Source organism: Maylandia zebra, linkage group LG23, assembly GCF_041146795.1.
Source record: "Maylandia zebra isolate NMK-2024a linkage group LG23, Mzebra_GT3a, whole genome shotgun sequence".
NCBI classification, from domain to species: Eukaryota; Metazoa; Chordata; class Actinopteri; order Cichliformes; family Cichlidae; genus Maylandia; species Maylandia zebra.
Genome location: NC_135188.1, coordinates 47,625,521 through 47,645,888, shown reverse-complemented (window position 1 = coordinate 47,645,888; position 20,368 = coordinate 47,625,521). Strand labels below are relative to the sequence as shown.

The 20,368-nt window shown below is 41.8% G+C and overlaps 1 protein-coding gene across 10 annotated transcripts in view; it reads right to left on the bottom strand.

The window, feature by feature from the left end:
- Positions 1 to 1,755: 1,755 nt before the first annotated feature.
- dmd (dystrophin) overlaps positions 1,756 to 20,368 on the bottom strand; it is a 300,586-nt gene continuing 281,973 nt past the window's right edge. For 8 of the 10 annotated variants that reach the window (XM_076880080.1, XM_076880079.1, XM_014407672.4 and 5 more), the window contains 6 exons: positions 18,907 to 18,972; positions 15,835 to 15,993; positions 14,794 to 15,037; positions 9,977 to 10,091; positions 9,652 to 9,741; positions 1,756 to 5,591 (listed from right to left, as the gene is read on the bottom strand). In XM_076880080.1, the coding sequence (XP_076736195.1) occupies positions 5,473 to 5,591; positions 9,652 to 9,741; positions 9,977 to 10,091; positions 14,794 to 15,037; positions 15,835 to 15,993; positions 18,907 to 18,972 (793 nt within the window). In that variant the 3' untranslated portion in view covers positions 1,756 to 5,472. Of the gene's footprint in view, positions 5,592 to 9,327; positions 9,354 to 9,651; positions 9,742 to 9,976; positions 10,092 to 14,793; positions 15,038 to 15,834; positions 15,994 to 18,906; positions 18,973 to 20,368 lie in introns of all 10 variants that reach the window. The other 2 variants (XM_076880082.1, XM_076880081.1) reach the window with 2 other exon arrangements.

Here is a 20,368-nt window from a genome sequence, read left to right as displayed (position 1 = left end):
TACAAATTACCCTAGAAAAGCCCTCGTTTATTTTAATAAAGAAATACAGAACAAAGTATTTGAGGTGACAGTGTTAGCCACTGATCCACCCTGCTGGCTGACAACAGGATAAATCATTACCAAATCTCAGAATCATGTATAAAATGTCAAAATTCAATTTTATTTTATTTACACAGCAAATCACAGCAACAGTCGCCTCAAGGAGCTTTATATTGTAAGGTTGACCCTACAATAATACATACAGAGAGAAAAACCCAACGATCATATGACCCCCTATGAGCAGCACTTTGGCGACAGTGGGAAGGAAAAACTCCCTTTTAACAGGAAGAAACCTCCAGCAGAACCAGGCTCAGGGAGGGGCGGGGCCATCTGCTGTGATTGGTTGGGGTGAGAGAAGGAAGACAGGATAAAGACCTGCTGTGGAAGAGAGACAGAGGTTAATAACAGATATGATTCAATGCAGAGAGAAAAGGGGGAAGGAATGGAGCCGAGTCTCCAACTGCAGCATCTGTAACAAAACACACTAAGAGTGCTGAAGACCTGAGGCAGCAACCATCCTTCAGCAGAAAGAAGAGGGAGGCCCCAGATGGTGTGCCTAAACTTAAAGTCTGCATTTATACACCTCTCTGTATTTAATCTTTAGTTATCATTGACCTCTGGCTCTGTCTTTATCCTGTCTTCCCTCTCTCACCCTAAACAGTCACAGCAGTTGGCCGCCCCTCCCTGAGCCTGGTTCTTCCAGAGGTTTCTTCTATTAAAGGGATATTTTTCCTTTCTTTAAATAAATGTGAATAGAATTAAGCGCTTCATTTTCAGAGGAGCAACGCAGGCAGTGGAGCCCATTTGTTGCTAATGGGCTCAGTATGGTTCGCCATTGGCAGACTGCAGGTATGGACTGCAAAGTGTATCTGTGGCCAGATGTAGGCAGCATCATCCACGTCGAACTGCATAAACAATAACTGTGTTGGATGGTTTTGTCATTCCTGTTAGATCAACCCTCACACTCTACTGGCACAATTTCATACAGTAGATGCCTGTCACCGATGCTATTACGCTGCAAGATACATTTCATATCTTTTTAAAATTTCCTTTAAAAAAAATTGCTGTTCAAAATGAGTCTCATGTCTGTGGTCAGTGATGTCTGCGGCGTTCTCTGGTTGGTCTTTGCACTACTTTCACTGCCGTTAGCCTTTCCATGCACGCAGCTGAAAATGCTGGGAAGTCCTTGAACAGATCAATGCAACCAAATTTAAAAGTTTACCTTTGGAAATCACACAAACTTAAAATACTCCACTGCAATATTTTCCATTAGGAAGTCCTACCCTCTGCTCCTGCCTTTTCAGTGGTTCATTGTCAGCTTACTTATCCAGATCCACTCTCATCATATGCGGGAATATTTATCGCAGCAAACCCTGAGAAACAGGACTCGGAGATATTTCTTCAGTCTGTGTAGGTTCTCTGTCATCCAGGTCATGGTAGTCTAAGGAGCTGGGAAGGAACACAAATACAAGCTAAACAACATAGTGTGTGCTGTGTGGTGCAGCGAGTCCTCCTCAGACCTCTATAGTGTAGAAACCAAACACCATGTCGACAGGACCAGACTCAGCAGCACATCAACATCCTAAGGATGAAGGTCAGTGTTTCAAGGATGCCAGTGTTCATATTCCGGACAGAGAACGTTCATGCAGAGATTTCCTGCAGGATCCTGTGTTTACGTTTTCTTTTTAATTCAAAAAATCAAGTGTCTGAGTCAAATCAGTATAACTGCGTGCTTTATTGATATACAGTAAAGCATTTTATAATACAATAGTAAGGCATATATTTGGTGGAATCTGATATGTTGTGAAGTACTGATGTTATTTGAAAAATGATGAGACTGAAACAAACGTTAATTCAAAACCTGGCCAGTCAAATCAAACTTAGTGCCAGAAACATCTCTGGGATACTGCTCGATGCCAAAACACGCATGCACGTAATACTGTACCACTTTCACATACTTCTGAGTTGTTAAATATTAAATAATGATGAACTTCCTGTAGTCACACATGCTTTAATTGAAACACAACACACAGCACAAAATCAAATAACCTTTAACCAAAGGAAAAAACGTAATGTTTGCTAGAATAAAATACCTCCTCCACATAGAAAAAGGTTTAGTATATCCCAGGTTTGACAGTAGTGCACAGGGATTAATGCATGGATGCACGGATAAATGCATCTGGGCATTCAGGCTGGAGGCTCCTACAGTGCATTTACTGAACAGTATAGTTCTGAAATGAATTAGCTAGCAATTTATTAATGCGAGGACTGAGAACAGCGGAGAAACTGCCTCTGAACTTTCACACAAACTCAATTTAACCAGTCTCTAAACATTCTTTCATAGTTCAGGAAATCCTCACAATCTAGCAGCCGTGTAACACTGCAGTGCTCAGATTCTAGTCTTACAGTACTGCTGAAGTCGGAAAGCTGTGTTAAAAATGAAATTCTCATGTTGCACGTGTCAGTGCAACAACCAAGATCGGAACTTCAAGGTCCAATGTAGAGCTGAAGCTGAAAACTAGATAATACTAATATTCTGAAGAAGATATAGGAAGTACTTATGGAGAAAGAGAGGGACACCATCAGATCTTTATCGCTGAAGAAATGCCTCTTGCTCACTTGCACCAAACATCTTTCTCTGACTTCTCAGGTGATGCACTTTTCAGGTCCTTACTGCTCTCATGCACATGTTTACTTTGCATCTCCACGAGAGAAAGAGGCAAGGTTGCTCTTGCAGCGCAGTTCAGTCATTAGAAATGACAGATCTGAACGAGGCCTTTGGGCAGTAAATAAGGTGAAAAACTGAGAATAACAACCAGGATGAATGTATGGAAAGAACTCAAACAGAACAAAGTTTGTCACCCAAAACCACACACACAAATATACAGAAAAAGAAGCACAATCGTGTTTCCCCAAAAGCTTGGCCAATGGCTAAAATGTCAATAAAATGAGAATTCAATTACTTGCAAATCATTTAAAATGTGTGTTTGATTTAATAAATGTTGAAACTAAGAATTTATTTTCTTCTTTAGGCTTTTATCTTTGACATAAGTCAAAGATACTTTTAAAAGTTCGTTCACTGTTATGCACCATAGTGGATGGAAGTCACTAATCCTCACCGACAGACCACAGTACGTCAGGCTGAAGGACATCACGTCTGACACAGTGGTCAGCAGCACAGGAGCACCACAGGGAACTGTGCTGTCCCCTCTTCTCTTCACCCTGTACACCTCTGACTTCTGCTACAACTCTGAATTATGCCATATTCAGAAGTTTGCAGACGACACAGCCATCATGGGGTGTATCTGGGATGATCAGGAAGAGGAGTACAGAAGTCTGGTGAGGAACTTTGTCGCATGGAGTCACACAAACCACCTGCAACTCAACACCTCAAAGACTAAGGAACTGGTTGTGGACTTCGGGAGGTCCAGAGAAGGTCCACTGCCAGTTCAGATAGAGGGGGAGGAGGTGGAGGTGGTCAACAAGTACCAGTACCTCGGGCTGTGGGTGGACAATAAACTGGACTGGTCATGCAACACAGAGCACCTGTATAAAAAAGCCCAAAGCCGACTGTACTTCCTCAGGAGGCTGAGGTCTTTTAACATCTGCAGGAAGCTCCTGAGGATGTTTTACCAGTCGGTGGTTGCTGGAGTACTTTTCTATGCTGTGGTGTGCTGGGGGAGCAGCACAGCAAAGAAGGACTCATCCAGGCTGGAGAAACTGATCAGGAGGGCTAGCTCTGTGGTCGGCATGAAGCTGGACACTCTGGTGACAGTGGCAGAGAAAAGGACACTAAAGAAACTGCTGGACATTATGAACAATGCCAGGCATCCTCTGCACACGGCCATAAACAATCAGAAGAGTCTGTTCAGTGACAGGTTGCTTCTCCCAAAGACAAGAACTAACAGACTTAAAAACTCCTTTGTCCCACACGCCATCAGACTGTTTAACTCCTCTCTGGAGGGGAGAGGGAGGGGAGACAGGAGGACAAAGGAGGGGGGAACAACTAAGCTGTAGTGCCTCTTCACCTCACTGTGCAATACCTTTTGCAATACTTTTGTAAATAGTCAACAGTGCAATAGACTCAATACTTGAAATGTGCAATTCACTTGTATTTTTATTTTTATTCCTATTTATTCTATTTATCCCCTTTGTATATTTTATTTATATTGTCTCTGTATTTATATATATGTGTGTGTGTATAACTCTGTAACTTCTGTCGGTGCTGTGCTTTTTTGGAAATCGAATTTCCCAGAGGAACCCACCCGAGGGATTAATAAAGTTCTATCTTATCTTATCTTATCTCGCAGCTTTGTTGATGTGCTAGTTGGATTCCAAACAGATACCTTTGATTTGGAAGAGTTTCACACTCAGTGCCCTCCAAACATACAGAGCGACCTGCTGTGGCAGGGAGCAGCCTGCAGGAGCTGCTTGGCAACGTGATTCTGCAAAACTTTGTCAAATGACAGTCATTCTGCTTGATTAAGTACAAATTTGTTCATTCTTTCTTTCTTTCTTTCTTTTATTTTTAAATGAAGGAATGATTGCAGCTGACGAGGAAAGAGTCTTCTACTTTCATCTACAGCGTATGGCATAATATTTGAAAAATTGAAAATGAGATAAGGGAGCAGTTTTCTTAAATCTTAGCTTTTCTTTTTTTAGGCTTTGCAGCAGATTAAACCATAAGAAATGTTGTGGCTCTAAAGCAAAGGCTGGCTTCAGAAGCCATGTTTAAGACAAATACACACTTTATAGCAGCTGCTATAATGTAGTAAGTGTTTATTTAACTGCTATCATGCTAAATGATTAAATGACTTGCAAATTGATTTTTCCTTTTATTGACCTCTTCCATTGCTTCTCAACCTTTTGGAAAAAGGATTGCAATATGAAATTTAGGCACCACCACATACACGACCAAACACGCGTCCATACAGTCTTGCAGACACTCTACTTTAAAGATCCAATAGGTCTGCATTACTTTGACAGTGTATGTTTTACAAAGACATGTTTTCTCTTACAAAGCACCCTTATTATTTCAATCATTCATTTTGATACAAATATGTCGTTCCCCCAGTTACAAAGAGATGGCAAATATATGACCATGCTTCTTCGTATCTCGACCCCAGCCCAGAGCCCCATTGTTGTTTTGTACAATTGCATAGAAGTTAAAAAACAAAAACAAAACCCCAAAACAGCCTCTCTTCATAATAAAACAACTTTAGGACATTTTAAGAAACTACTGAAATCTACATGTACTTTTTTGATGAGACCTTGCTGGAACTTTAATCTTTCACAAAAATAAATGTTATATATATATTCTCTTTGTAAACTGTTTCCAATCCAGTTGTTTTGACTAGAAAAGCATGCGATAGGTAGGAAAGTAGGGAGGGATGGAGGAGAGGGGGGAGTTGGGGCTGAAGATTAAAGGCAGGATCAGAAGTGCAGGGCCTCGTGCTGTTTGGTGCTCCGTTCGTCCGTCATCACACTGACCAGTGACTCCATGGCACGGCCCAGATCGTCAGCCATGTGAAACAAACTGCCAATGCTGGGACCTGAGGGGAGGAAGAACACACTTATGGAAGATTTCACCTAAACCCCGCTTGCACAAGAATTTTAGCATATCTGCACATGAAAAACGTTTTCTTTGTGCTATGATTTTCATTTTTTTGTGAACTTTTCACATATTTATGAAATAATGAGGGCTCAAAATGTTGAAAACATTTAAAGCTCTGTTAAGACCTGCAGCATATCAAAGTTACAGCCAATATCACAATGTAAACACTAAACTCTGTATAATTCAGCAAAGAAGGGATAGAAGCAGAGTCGTGTGACTAAACGGGAGCTGGCAGAAATACGTTTCTGCGTTGTTTCCTGGCATGACCTTGTTCAATCAATTTTTCACCTCAAAATTCTGCACACAAATAATATAATATAATATAATATAATATAATATAATATAATATAATATTATGACAAAGTGAAAAAAGTTTGAAATTCTTGCATGTAAATAACACGTACAAAAATATTCACAGCTTTTCCTATGACACTCAAAAATGCGCTCAGGAAACTAGTTGGGTCCTTGATGATAACTTGCACCAGTGCGGTCTGGACCTTTTCCTGTTGGAAAATGAACCTTTGCCCCAGTTCAAGATGACAACAGTGGCTTCAGGACCACTCTGTGAACGTTTTTGAGTCACTAACCCAGCCAGAGCCCAGACTTTGGTTCAAGTCTGGGCTCTGGCTCCAAACTCTGAAGAGATCTGAAAATGTCTGTGTACTAATGCTCCCCATTCAAACAGTTGGAGCCTGAGCCCATCATACTTAAAAAGCCTGTAATTGCTTGAAGTGGTGCTTCAACACTTACAGTTTTCACCTTGTCATTATGGGCTATTGTGTGTGAATTTTGAGATGAAAAATGAATTTAATCCATTTTGGAACAAGGCTGTAACCTGACAAAATGTGGAACATTTATGTTGCTAGCTCCTGAATTTATGAGGTTACGAGAGGTCGAAAAAAAAGGATGAATTAAATCGTACAAATTTTTGAACCCGTTTATTAAGTGTACTAAATATACAGCTCAATGCACCAACTTTAATGATCTCATCTGAAAATGGAGAGGCATGTGTCTGAAAAACACATCTGAACATGTGCATGTTTGAAAACAAACTAACTGATAAGCAATACAGCACATTTTTAAAGCTCCCATGACCTCCACAGAGGCACTGAGGCCACCACACTGGAAACTCAATCAGATTCTAAACCCACAAGTTTCAGTTCTTAAACAAATCAATTAACAAACTGAAGCTGCTAAAAGGCTGCAACAAAGCAGTAACAGTCACAGTGTCATCTTGTATATGCAGCCATTACGTAAACACATAGCACCGACTTTACATTGGAGCACTAATTCCACTGCCTATCGTGAAAACAGGCGCCATGGTGCAGGCTGGACTGGGACACGCACTGGGACAGCCACTTGCACTTGGCACGTGTTCCTGTGCTGCCATGATTAGTACATTTTCTACTCTCACGCAGAACTTAAGAGGGTTTTATGCTCATGTCTCATTCAAAAAAGCAGTCACAGCTCACACTCAGTGCTATTAACACATCAGTTGTGGTGCTTGGTACCCAATCATGGAGGGTGGGGATAATGACATCTCACCAATGACCTAATGTCCTGGCTCCACCTTGCTGTAGCATTTGTTTTGTACCTCGTCGATCTCTAGTTGTGATAGTAGTTACTTCTTCCAGATGTTGGAACAAAGCTACTAGTTGTTTCACCAGAAGTGTAAATGTTGGATTTCCAAGACTCCATAGATCCCATATCCTCTTCATGTATCTCTGTCGCTGGAATTACTTGTTAGTAGCATTCAAAAAGCCCCATATTCTCATTCAGTTCAATTACATTTTATGTACAGCGCCAATTCACAACAACAGTCGCCTCAAGGCGCTTTATATTGTAAGGTAGACCCTACAACAATACATATGGACCCAACAATCATATGACCCCCTTAAGCACTCTGGTGACAGAGAGAAGGAAAAACTCCCTCCAGCAGGAACAGGCTCAGGGAGGGGCGGGGCCATCTGCCGCAACCGGTTGGGGTGAGGGGAGAAAGACAGAAGACATTCCTTGTCTACTCGTGCCTTCTTGTTCCAGTAGCCAGTGTGTCCTGGTTCTGTCACACCTGACACGGTATTTTTCGGACCATAAGGCGCACTGTCGATGAACGGGTCTGTTCACATAAATAAGGCTCACCGGATTATCAGGCGCATTAGCGAAACAAAACAGTCAGATAAGTCAAACTTTACTCGACTCATTCTTCTTGCTTCCTCCACTTCTGTACCATTGATTCATTAATGTTAAATTCTCTGGCAGCTGCTCTGTTCCCCTGTTGTTGCAGTATATTAATGACTAACCTCGTATTGTGGATGGATTATCTCAGTTATTCTCCTGACTGAAGTTTGGTCCGTTTACAGCATCCTGCCATGCGATTGCATTTGTCTCTAACCATCGGGAACCCTCACGTTAACTTTTATCGAGTGGAAAAAAGTTAGCGTTCATCCTCCAGCTTCACTGTGTTTATGCTAACATAGCTGTGTCGCTACGATCACGTAGCACATCATTATATAGCAGCTAGCCCAACTTCAGTAACCCTACAAACGTCACTGCTGTTTAGTTTTCTGTCTTCATTTATGTTGGAAGTGACAGCAGAGCTGTACGTTTTAATATTTTCAGAAATCTCTCAGTCAGAACATGCTATATCATGTTTAGGTGGAAACTAGCGAGCTAACTTCCTGCTAACTGGTAACTCCGTTAAATTTAATAAACTCTGTTTTCATGGATGCCTGCATGTACAACTTAATTGTTACACCTGGTAAAGCAGCAACGCTGATCATTTTATTAAAGATGAAAGAATTTAGACAGTTTTGTAACTCTCAGTGATGCCGAGTGTTCGTTTGGCTTTGGGACATGAAACAGACGGAGTTTAGGACCCAGATTCCTCCGTGAGGCTCTTGACTACGGTAGCCGTAATGCTCCAACAATCCATCCAGCGGTGCGGCTTCGTAGCTTAGCAAAGTCGTACTAAAACATTTTGACAGATTTCTGAGTGCCGTGCACATAAAATCGGTTCCAGGTCAGTAAGCACAACCAGAATTCATACATAAGGAGCACTGCTGATTTTTGAGAAAATGAAAGGATTTTAAGTGCACCTTATAGTGCAGAAAATACAGACCCTGACTACATACTGGTCAGAAGTTGAACCCCAGAGCCTAAGCAACAGTAGCTTCCTGTTGGCGGTGCATCAGCAGCCCTGACAGCTAAGATGTTGGTTAATTCGACATTTTGCTGCAGTTTTCTTTTTCTCTGTTCTACAAGGCGCGTGAGTGCACAGCGAAGGTAGAGAAAGGGCTGGTTGTACTCATTAGTTCATTTTCATTGTCAGTGCTTGTAGGGCCAGTGGCCCAGTATGCCAGATTACCAGTCCAGCACTGCTGTGGTGCGACAGAAAAGGGGGGAAGGAAATGAAAGCAAAAGCAAAAGAGGATAGATATTTACATTTTCCCACAGCATCACTGCACCATGTCATCTCCACTCTGCCATAATATGCCCAAATTTCCGAATAATTTCTTCAGCTGTTAGACTTCTATTAAGAGCTCGGCTCTGTTCCAGATGACATTTAAACCATAATTTTTTAGGGCAAAAAGTGTTGCAAACATGGTACTGATACAGCAGTAACAGAAGCGTGCAACAGTAGAGTGGGGAAGGAAAGAGGAAGGTAAGCCACTAACCTCTCATGGGTGTGCCTTTCTCCCTTCTAGCTCATGTAAAAAGGAGGAAAGAAAGAAAAGACAAGAAAGAAGGTAAAATCATCTTGTGTTGGTAACAGAGAGGAAGAAAGACGCTTGAAGGTGACACTGAAATGATGAATTACAGCTATGATAAAGTTTGATATAAGTATGTAATTGAAAGGAACTCTTCAACAAAGCAGAAGAGTGTTTGAAACCCATAACCTGAGCACTACATCAATCACAGCATAGTTATTCATATAAATGAGATGTTTAGTTTCAGTAAAAGGAGGCATCTTGCTGCAGAAGAGGTGAATTATTTCATACCCTGACTTTGAGGGAAAGAGTTGTTGAGCTGTTCCATCACTTCCTCCAGCCCAGCTGCATCTTGGGATGGGCTGGACAGCTCATCATCACCTGAAACAGAAAAGAAACAAAGCGTTTAAGGATAGTTGGACGAGTACTGACCCGAACACACGTACGCACACACACAGCATGAAACACACATGCAAGTCTTTAGCGTGTGTGTTGTCTCATGTAAACCGATGTCCAAGGTACATCTACAGGTACTAGAAATCTATTTATATCGTCTATGCGTCACAAAGGGTGGATGCAAATTAAAGAATATAAATGGATGTGTGGGTGTTTTTACCCATTGTATCAGTAGTTTGGCTGGCAGCCACACGCAGCAGAGGGAGAGAGGAGTCGGAACGCTGAGAGGAGGTGGATGGCGAGGACAGAGCTGTGCCGTTTACCTTGGAATCCGTCTGAGGCACACATGACATAAGGACAGCATCTTTTATTTGCTGTTTGTACACTGTTGTGCAGAGCTTAGAGTCAGTCATAAATACAGATACATTTACAGTATAAAATAACGTGCAAGTTGAGGTAACGTAGGTTTTTTTCTATAAAGAGATAAAGATAAAAAAACCCCCAATATGTCGAGTACAACACAAACAAAACAAGAAACTGGCAGTAATACGACAGAGCAGAGACGCGTGCACCCTGCTTATTCTCAGCTCTTTGCTCACTGATGAAAATCAGAGACCATCAGTATCTTGTGCTACTTGGAATTGACGCCCAGCTTAAGAGCATTTTATCATCAGTAGATATTGAAGAATAGTCTAAACTCACTTGATCAAATCCAGTAAAGTTTAACTGTCTTTTACCTTGTTAGGTAGTATTCCTAAACATCTTAGGGAATACTACCTAACAAGGACTAACAATAGGCTAGCATACATGTGTGGGCCTTAGTTTTTCCAAATACAAACAATAAGAAATATTCAGAAACACCTTCACCTGCTGAGGGTTTCCATCAAGAAAATGGTGATTAGATCCAAGCAAGTAAAGAAGAAATAAAAACAGAGTGGAAGAAGAGTGGACCAAGGAGAAGAGTGAGCTTCAGAAGCAGAGAAAAGAAGAAACCACACCAGAGTTTACTGAACTTCAAAGGAAAGCTGGAGACTAAGTCAGCTGACCAGAAGGGAACAGATGGGTTAACATCTATTGCGTTCAACTTCGTGTCTTTGCAGTTCAGCGCAACAACGTGATTGGATGTCTCAGTGGGTGTGGCCAGATGCCTCTCAGAAGATGTGACGCCCAGAAACAGAGGGAGGGTAGAAAGACCAGATATAAAAGTTAGGTGAAGAAGAAAAAAGTTTTTTCCCTTCATCTACTGCGAGATGAAAAGATCAGGCATAAGATGTTCAGTTAAAATATTCCAGCAGAGATGCCAGAAGGATTATCCGCTCCCCAAACTGTGAACCTGCAGATTGGGTTTGTGTTTTTTGGCTTTTTCGCTGCTCATTTTTGCCGTGTTAGAGTATGGAATCAAGAAGATTTGCATTTCCACTTGGAAATATAGAGATATGCCAAATATCCTTGGGCAAGATACTGTGTGAATGTGAGACAGAAAGCGCTTTCAGAATTGAATTAAAAAACAGGAGCTCACTGTATGGAAAAAATTAGCAGACATCCAAAAGTTAGAGATTGTCCTTTTGTCTCAACATCTCACTCATCCTACTTAAGACTTTTTATGTTTAATAAGGATATTATGCAGTATAGAGATACAAGCTCATGAAGAATTAGGACATTAGATGTCTCTGAACATAGTCCAATTTATATGGATTTGAAAATTCAAAACAACAATAAATTTTCATCCATCCATTCGCTTCCGCTTCTCCTTTTCAGGGTCGCGGGGGGTGCTGGAGCCTATCCCAGCGGTCATAGGGCGAGAGGCGGGGTACACCCTGGACTGGTCGCCAGTCTGTCGCAGGGCCAACACACAGGGACAGACAACCATTCATGCTCACATTCATTCCTCCATGGACAATTTGGATTACTCAATTAACCTATCCCCACAAGCTGCATGTCTTTGGACGGTGGGAGGAAGCTGGAGTACCCAGAGGGAACCCACGCAAACACGGGGAGAACATGCAAACTCCACACAGAAAGACCCCGGCCTGATGGTGGAACTGAACTCAGGACCTTCTTGCTGTGAGGCAACAGTGCTAACCACCGTGCCACCGTGCTGGAAACTTTAAATTTACTGAAAGGATCGATCCTTTTAATGGTCATCTTGGACTTGGCAACCCTATCCCTAACCCTATTTCTTTGTGCTAAAAGGAGAGCGCCACAGAATATCCAGTGGTTTCACTGGTTCTATTGATTTATCTGATCATGCTCCTCTTTCAAGCATTGTTCAAACTGGTGAGAACCCAAACAAAAAAAAAACGCATATAAAAGGAAGGCAGAACAATCAAGATTAATAGAGCTTAAAACGCAGCGCAAGGAGGGAAAGAACCAAACCCTGATTACAAAACATAAATACACTATACTCACAGGAAATGGTAAAACGATGGTATTCACAAAACAAAAAGTTTATGAATCAGGCCATAAATCAGTCAAACTATTAGCAAGAAAACCTCAATAAACAGCAAGTAGACAATACGATATACAAGATAAGAGATCCAAAGTCAAAAACTGTACAGTATCCCCTCAGGTAAAGAGTTTGGGTCTCAGAATGATTGATTTTAATTTATTTTATTCATTTGCCCCCAGAAAGCCATCAGCTGGATGAATGTCTAAAATGCAGGAGTCCATGTTTGCTAAACAACATTTAGACAAGCCTGTGAAATACTGCGAGAACACAGTCTGGTCAGACCGAAACTGAACCGTTTGGATGACAGACACCATTCCAAAAAACACAAACACAAAGATTAATAGTTTTCAGAAACTGGAACAGTATAGAGATAATGGTCTGTAAATGTCTGCGATTCTCTTGCTAACATGTCCTGCTACTGATGTCCCTTCGCCTGGCGTGCTTGAATAATTGCCAGAGGTCGAAAGACATCCATACCACAGCGTTCTGACACACGCAGATGTCGCACACTCTCACCGGCTTGTTCAGATCAAACTTGATGAGCACTTGTGGCACAGTAGACGCCCACAGTGGCGGCAGCGATGTTTTTATGGGCTCTCTTTGCAAAGCATAACTAGAAGGCAACTGCTTGGATGCAACCTGGTGGCTGAAATATGATACCCTGATTACTCCCAGGTGAGCCCCGCCCCTCACAACAGCACAGGCTTGCGTTTGCCTTCACATAGGCCAGGAGTAGAACTGTGTTCCCTCTGCTGTCAGCTTTGTCCAGAGGATATTCAGGCATACGCTGGAGTAGAGCAGGGCGATATGGCCAAAAATATTTATCACGATATATATTTGAAAATTTGCGATAACGATATAACCGACGATATAATTGATGCGAGACAAAATACAACTCCACAACATTACTAGCGCAAAAAGACAACCTTCCATTTATTTTCACTTAAACAAGAAGCTGGTTTTTATGTACATTAAAGCTTTATAAAAATGTAACAGTGCAAATGCAAATTCCTTGCTGAAAGTTTAACCAAAAGGCATTTCCAGTAGAAATGTGCTGACATATCCTGAGCATAACCATGTATAATATCCACTGAAGTTAAAAAGAGGTGCTTTGCAACATTAAACTGCAGTGTGCAGTACGCATTTTTCGGACCATAAGGTGCACGGGATTATAAGGCACATTAAGCGAAACAAAGCAGTCAGATAAATCAAACTTTATTAAACTCATTCTTCTTGCTTCCTCCACTTCTGTACCATTGATTCATTAATGTTGAATTCTCTGGCAGCTGCTCTATTCCCATGTTGTTGCAGTATATTAATGACTAACCTCGTATTGTGGATGGATTATCTCAGTTGTTCTCCTGACTGAAGTTTGGTCCGTTTACAGCATCCTGCCATGCGATTGCATTTGTCTCTAACCATGAAGAACCTTCACGTTAACTTTTATAAGTGGAAAAGTGTTAGTGTTCGTCCTCCAGCTTCACTGTTTATGTTATGCTAACATAGCTGTGTCGCTAGCGATCACGTAGCACATCATTATATAGCAGCTAGCCCAACTTCAGTAACCCTACAAACGTCACTGCTGTTTAGTTTCCTGTCTTCATTTATGTTGGAAGTGATAGCAGAGCTGTACGTTTGATTTTTTTCAGAAATCTCTCAGTCAGAACATGCTATATCATGCTTAGGTAACTAGCGAAACTAGCGAGCTAACTTCCGCTAGCTTCCTGCTAACTTCTAACTCCGTTAAATGTAATACATTTTGTTTTCATGGATGCCTGGAAGTTAAACTTCATAGTTACACCTGGTAAAGCAGCAATGCTGATCGTTTTATTAAAGATGAAAGAATTTAGACAGTTTTTAACTCTAAGTGATGCTGCAGTGTTCGTTTGACCTGAAGTTTACGGAGTTTAGGACCCAGATTACTCCCAGATTTAAGGGCATCTTAGTCCGACAAATACGACAATAACGACGGCCGCTTGCATGTTCTGCAAAAAAATGTGCTTTGTTGTGTATCTGACGGACAAACACCAAACCAGTTCCACATCACTGAAGTTGCACCATTTTTACAAACCAATTCTGGTTCATCTGTTTCACTCAATAATCGGCCATGTGCGTATGAAAACAAAGGCACTGCGCATGCGCGTTTTACTCCCATTCTATCGCGATATTTCATTTTCCTATCGTTGCCTAACATTATACCGGTATTACCGTGAACGGTATAATATGGCCCAGCCCTACGCTGGAGGAACAACTCAAAAATGGCAGCAGCATTTTCTTTGCCTTTATGGCACATAATGCGGTGGTGACTGACTGCCGAGTTCGACAGTCTCAGCATCAATGTTGGACTCTGTGAGAAGGACTCTGACATTGTGAAGGCAACCCTGCATCACAGCCAGATGCAGAGCATTATTTCCATACTCGTCCTACACACCCGACCATTTCCTTGACTTCCTTTTTATCCACTGGAACGTAAACTTGGGCCGACCCAGAACCCAACACCACTGGGTAGAGAATGGTAACACAGAAATGTGGAACTTGGAGTGTGGTTAAAGTAAAATCAGGATGCGTGAACTGGAGTGTGTGCATACCTGCTCCAGGAGCTGTCTCAGTCTGTGAAGCTGGGACTCCAGCTGTTTGTTGTGGTCCTCCAGTATCTGCATCCGGGCCTCTAGACGGCCTTTATGTTGCCGTAGCAACTTAGCCTCAGCGATAAGCTCAGCATCACGTGTGCACTGTGGTGACACTGGTAGCATCTCCGGGGGCGATGGCAGTGGGGAAAGACCCTTTCTGTCGTGTGTCTTCTTCAGACGGTCGTACTCTGCTTGCAGTTTCCTGCACAGATGAACAGAAATGAGGTCACTTCCTACTACAAGCTCTGGTAGTGGGCCAGGAACAGATGGATTCGAATGAGGGCAGTGAACCTTTCAACCAGATTATTTAACACAATCCTGAAGAGTAAGACGAAGCCTGAGCAATGGAAAAGGAAGCAATTTCAAGAACAAGGGTGATGTGCAGAGCTATAGTAGGTACAGAGGATGAGTTGATGAGCCATACCATGAAGCTATGGGAACGATTTGTTAAAGCTAGCGAGGTGAAGGCAGAAGCAAAAGAACAAGACTTCTTATTTTTATTTTAATAAAAATAAGATGTATCACAATCTTATTATAAATGAAGCCACACTTGTGTCTGCTGTGGAAAAGGAATAAATGAGTATGATGTGGGCATCGCATTTTACAGACTGTCCTTTCAACCGACAGAAGACTTGAATCATTTCTTAGTGTTCATGAATGATTTAAAGTTGTGCCATCATTGTATAATTGGTCATATTTACATTACGTATGACTTATGGCGCGTTAGTTCAGTTTAAATAAAGTTAAAGAGACAGGATGATGATTCAGGCAGCAAAGGTTAAGTTTTGGAGCAAAGCAAAAAGAAAAAACCCAAGAAACAGTTCTTAATGCTCGTCAGGGACAGTTACTTGTTGTTTTGTCCCCTGACTAGATCTGGATTTTCTAGTCAACCCTTGTGGTCAAATCTAAAGTCCGTTAAATGTGTCATGTGATCGCTTTCAGATTCAAAGCTGAGTTGTGTAGACTGGAGTGTGAGGCACAGTAACAGGATCCACTGACCTGTTCTCCTGCTCCAGGTCATTAAGGACCCTCTCCAGCTCTCCCTTCTCCTCTGTCTCCATGGAGATGAGGATCTGGGCGGGGCTGCGGGGCTGGCTGAGAGGAGAGCCTTGGTTCAGAGACTGGCAGTAGTGCTGGATCAACATGTGCTCGTCATCGCTGCAGACACACACACGTCAAACATACCCACCAATGATGCACACACATAGCAACAGAGATGCCAGTGCACGTACACACAGACACACACACGCACGGAAAATGAAGGAAAAAGAAAAGCAATTGAATGAAAGAGCAGCAGCTAAACACAACAGCACCACAAAAGAAAGAAACATGAAGCGCATGGAGACAGAGAGAGGGCCAGAGCGATCTCCTGTCAGGAACACTGGACTGGTCACACGCTGCCAGCTCTGAGCAATGAGTTCTGTGGCCTGAAGATTCAGGAGCATTTAAATAGGTCAGGTTTTTAGCTATGGCGCTCACTGCACTGCTACCATGAATATTATGGGATATGTGCTTCACCTTCAACATGACTGCTGATTTGAAAGTGAAATCCACTTCGGGTAAAGTGGACTCTCAGCTGTCTTTAAACTTTTTATTCATGGACCACACCTCATCAACCAAACTCCATATTGCACTTTATGTGGATGTGAAGCCCGAAGCCGTTTTTGAACTTAGCCTTAGTTCAATTTCCATGTGTGCTGGACTACTTTTAAATGTTGGTGTTTGTCAAGGAACTAACAGGGCTGCAACTTTTTTTTTGAAAGTGGTTAAAGCCCACTTTCAAAGGTAAGAACACTACTAGAACAAGACTATTGTTCCATTATTGTTACAACAGGTAAGGTAAAGACGCACAAAAGGAACAATAAGTTATCCTATACTGAGTAGTCCTTAGCTTTAAATCTGGTACCAGGTAAAACCACCTAACTTCTCTTCTTCTGCCTGTCCTGTCTTCCATACATCTTCATCTCCAAGTGAAATCATCTCACATCCTTTTCTTTATTCTCCCTGGAAATCTGGACTTCTAGCTAGCAACACACTCTGTGCCAAACTCTTTATTTCCTGATGTCTGTTAAACTAATAGAAATGATCTAAAGGTTTAACAGACTTTACTGCCTTTATGCTCGAGTGCAGCATTCGTTCCGCCCCTCTTTAACCCCCCGAGTATAAACACTAACTGATGCCACTGAACCAAAAGTAAAAATGCAAATGTGGGGAGTAAAAGCCAAAAGCTGTCAGAAAAATAAATACTCAAGAAAAGTACAGAAATCTGAAAATTCTATTCAAATACAGTAACAAAATATTTGTACTTTGTAACTTCCCACCTCTGCTTAGTTACCTTTAAAAATGGCTGGTTCCCCCCCCCCCCCCCCCCACACACACACACACACCAGCTTTAATGCTACAGGTGATCTGTGATCTGATTCTAAGCTTTATGCTAAACAGGTGTGAGGGTGTTTAATACTGTGCCTCTGTGTCAATATAGTTATAGCAGTATCAGTTATTCAGAAAGAATAACCACAATCAACACAACATCATTTATCTGTTGTTTCTCACCCTTTTGCTACCTCCAAACTTAAACATAGCCTCATGAGCCCCTGTGGTTGTGTAATTGAATAGCACAGCAAAAAGTGCTTGTGTGAATGTACAAGTTGTGTAAAGCACTTTGAGTTCTCAGATCAAGTAGAAAAGTGCTTTATAAGTCTTCATTATGACCCTGCCTCTTTGATTTCACTGTACGTGTGTTTGTATTTGGAAGAAAGAGGAACCTGTAGCCCAGCGGTCCCCGACCCCCGGGCCACGGTCTGCTAGTCGTTTGGTACCAGGCTGTGAGAGTCGAGGCTCGGGTGTGAAATTTATCGTTTTCAGGGTTTTAATCGTTAACTCGGTTCCCCCGGGTCTTTTCCCGTGTTGCAGTTTGTGCATCTTATTTTGAAAGACATTTTTACATGTTACCATAGCGACCACAGAGCATTAAGGGGCAGAGAGGAGGATGTTACTCTCAGTGTTGTTGGTGCATTTCTAGAGGACGCTGCTAATAAAGTTACACAGTTACACAGTGAATTCACGTTTATTATTATATTTACAAAATACCAGTTTCTGTCTCGGTCGTATAGTTTTATTTTGGTGCGATCGTGCGCCACGCCTTAAAGGCCGTGAAAATATCTTCTGCCATTAAACTGTCCGTGACACAAAGGCACCGCTGCTGTAGCTGATGCCATCCTGGTGCCATTGACCTCTTTCAGGACTTGTTTGGCTGAATATTATAACACTATGTGCTGGATCTATATTTCCTGAGGTGGCTACTGTCACCACATATTGGGGCAACTGACCATTTAAGATTTTGCGTTTAGCTTTCTCATTAAAATGTAGCCACTTTTGAATATTCAGTCCTGCCAATCAGAGCAGAGAAAGTAACCACTACAAGTTTTGTCGTTGCTGCGAGGACTTTGAAAACATACAAACTTTTACTGATGTATTAATGCATAAACATGCTCCTGTCATACTTGGACATTTAAGAGTGTGGGTATGTTTATGTCTTGTGTAGAGGTTGTGGAGGTAGGGCACAGTTTACTGCTAGAACAGTAAGTTAATAAAACGTAAACAGAAATGGAAAAGAGTAATGATTAAGCACGCCAAGGCCTTCATTTTGACTGCAAGGCAGCCAACGTGGACGGACCGTCTGCTCCTCTCTCTGTGCCTTGCTGTTTATTTTGTTTAAATAAGTAAATTTGTTTAGACTCAAGTCTAGAAAGTTGTTGGGATGATGCTGTTTTTGGTAAGAAATCTGACGGGACTGTGAAGGAGAAAGAATCATGATAACAGACAAAAACATTATATCCCTCAGGACAACATGATCATCGAACCCACCAACTGCACTACAGCTACGTTTGTGTGGCTGTGATGATGCACACGAGAATAACACCTGGATCCAGGAAACTCAGCACAGTCACTGACATATACAAAAACCAGCCAATGGAAACAAAGAAGACAGAGCCAGTTCACAGACATCAAGGCAGTAAGTGAGTGAGAAGGGTTTGACAGAACAAGACACAGACAAAAAGCGGTTCTCACATGCTCTCATTGGGTGAGATACTGTCAGTGAGATAAGAGCCATTACGATTCTCCATTTCTGCTAACCTGCAGAGGGGGAAGAAACAGAACAGTCAGTCCCCAAACCAAATGGTTGAACAATTAGCAGATGAGAAGGACACACAATGCTAAACCTTTCATGTCACTGAGAGTTTTCAGAGTACTCAAGAACATTTAGTTCGACAGGGAAAAACTCATTTTACTGGGAAACTGGTTTAAAATATAAAATATCATTGTTTTTCCCCAGTGTTTGCCATATGTTGTCATTATTTTGTCCTTTGCAGATGAATGTTAGACGCTACAGGGAATTAATGGCAGAGCCCAGCAGATTTCAGCATATCACATGGGAAAAGCTTCAGCCATGCCAAGCTAAGCATTTACTGCAAGGACCTTCTGTTTCCAACGTACAGACCACTTCATACAAAAGTATTAACAGAAATGTTCAGAATGAACAACAACATATTCCTAAGGATAGTGCTGCCTTAAAGACTTTCACCCAAGCTCATTGCAGAGAAATAAAAGCCAAACGTCCCAAAGAAAGACCCTCCTCTGGCATAGTAACCATGTTACGTGTGACATGTGATGAACGTTTTGATCAACTGGGACTGGACACGAGTAGAAGAAGTCATTTCTTGAAACTTTCATTAATAGATTAAATAGACACATTTGTAACATTGACACTGACATTCCATTCTTCCCCCTCCTCTCCTCTCCGGACGGACTGTGACAGACTGACGACTAAGGCTGGTGTTGTTACAATTAACAGATAACCTCATGGCTTGGGAACCATCAGCTCACTAAAGGCTTAACCATGTTATTTCTGCACCCTACCACCAGCTTTAATCAGCTGCTGGATGTTTTCTGTGCCGATCTGGGCCTAACAGGCTGAAAGCGCTGGGCTGAAGGGTTTGTTTGTGTTAGCCTAAAGCAACAGTGAGACGTGTCAGAACCCTGGCAGAGATCAAATACTTAGCCTTGGCTTAACGTTTGGCTCACACCAGAGGAAAGCCAACAGCTCCCGACTGACTAAAATGCAACTGACCAGCTGCCTGATTGAGTCATTGTTTAATTTAACTTCTTCTAGTCCCTCAGCAGTGGGTTAGTGGGAGCAGTTAGCTGCAAACTAAATTAACATGTAAGCAATAAGTTCTAACTGACTATATTAATGGCCTTTGCCCAGAGTCCAGTACTGGAGAGTATTACATGGATATAATAATAGTTTATGGAGATGTAGATTTAGTTTGTACTTCAGTCAGATTCAGTCTTGATCGTGAGCTTAGTTAGACCATGACTAACTGAAAACAACTTGAGCATACTTGGCATTAAAAGCACAAAGACTCCGGGCTGTAAGGACTGTTCGCAGTGACTCATGACCTGAACTTAAATACAAAGTCATTATTGTATGAAATTGACACGTCTTTGAAAAGGAGACGTGTTTGGTGAC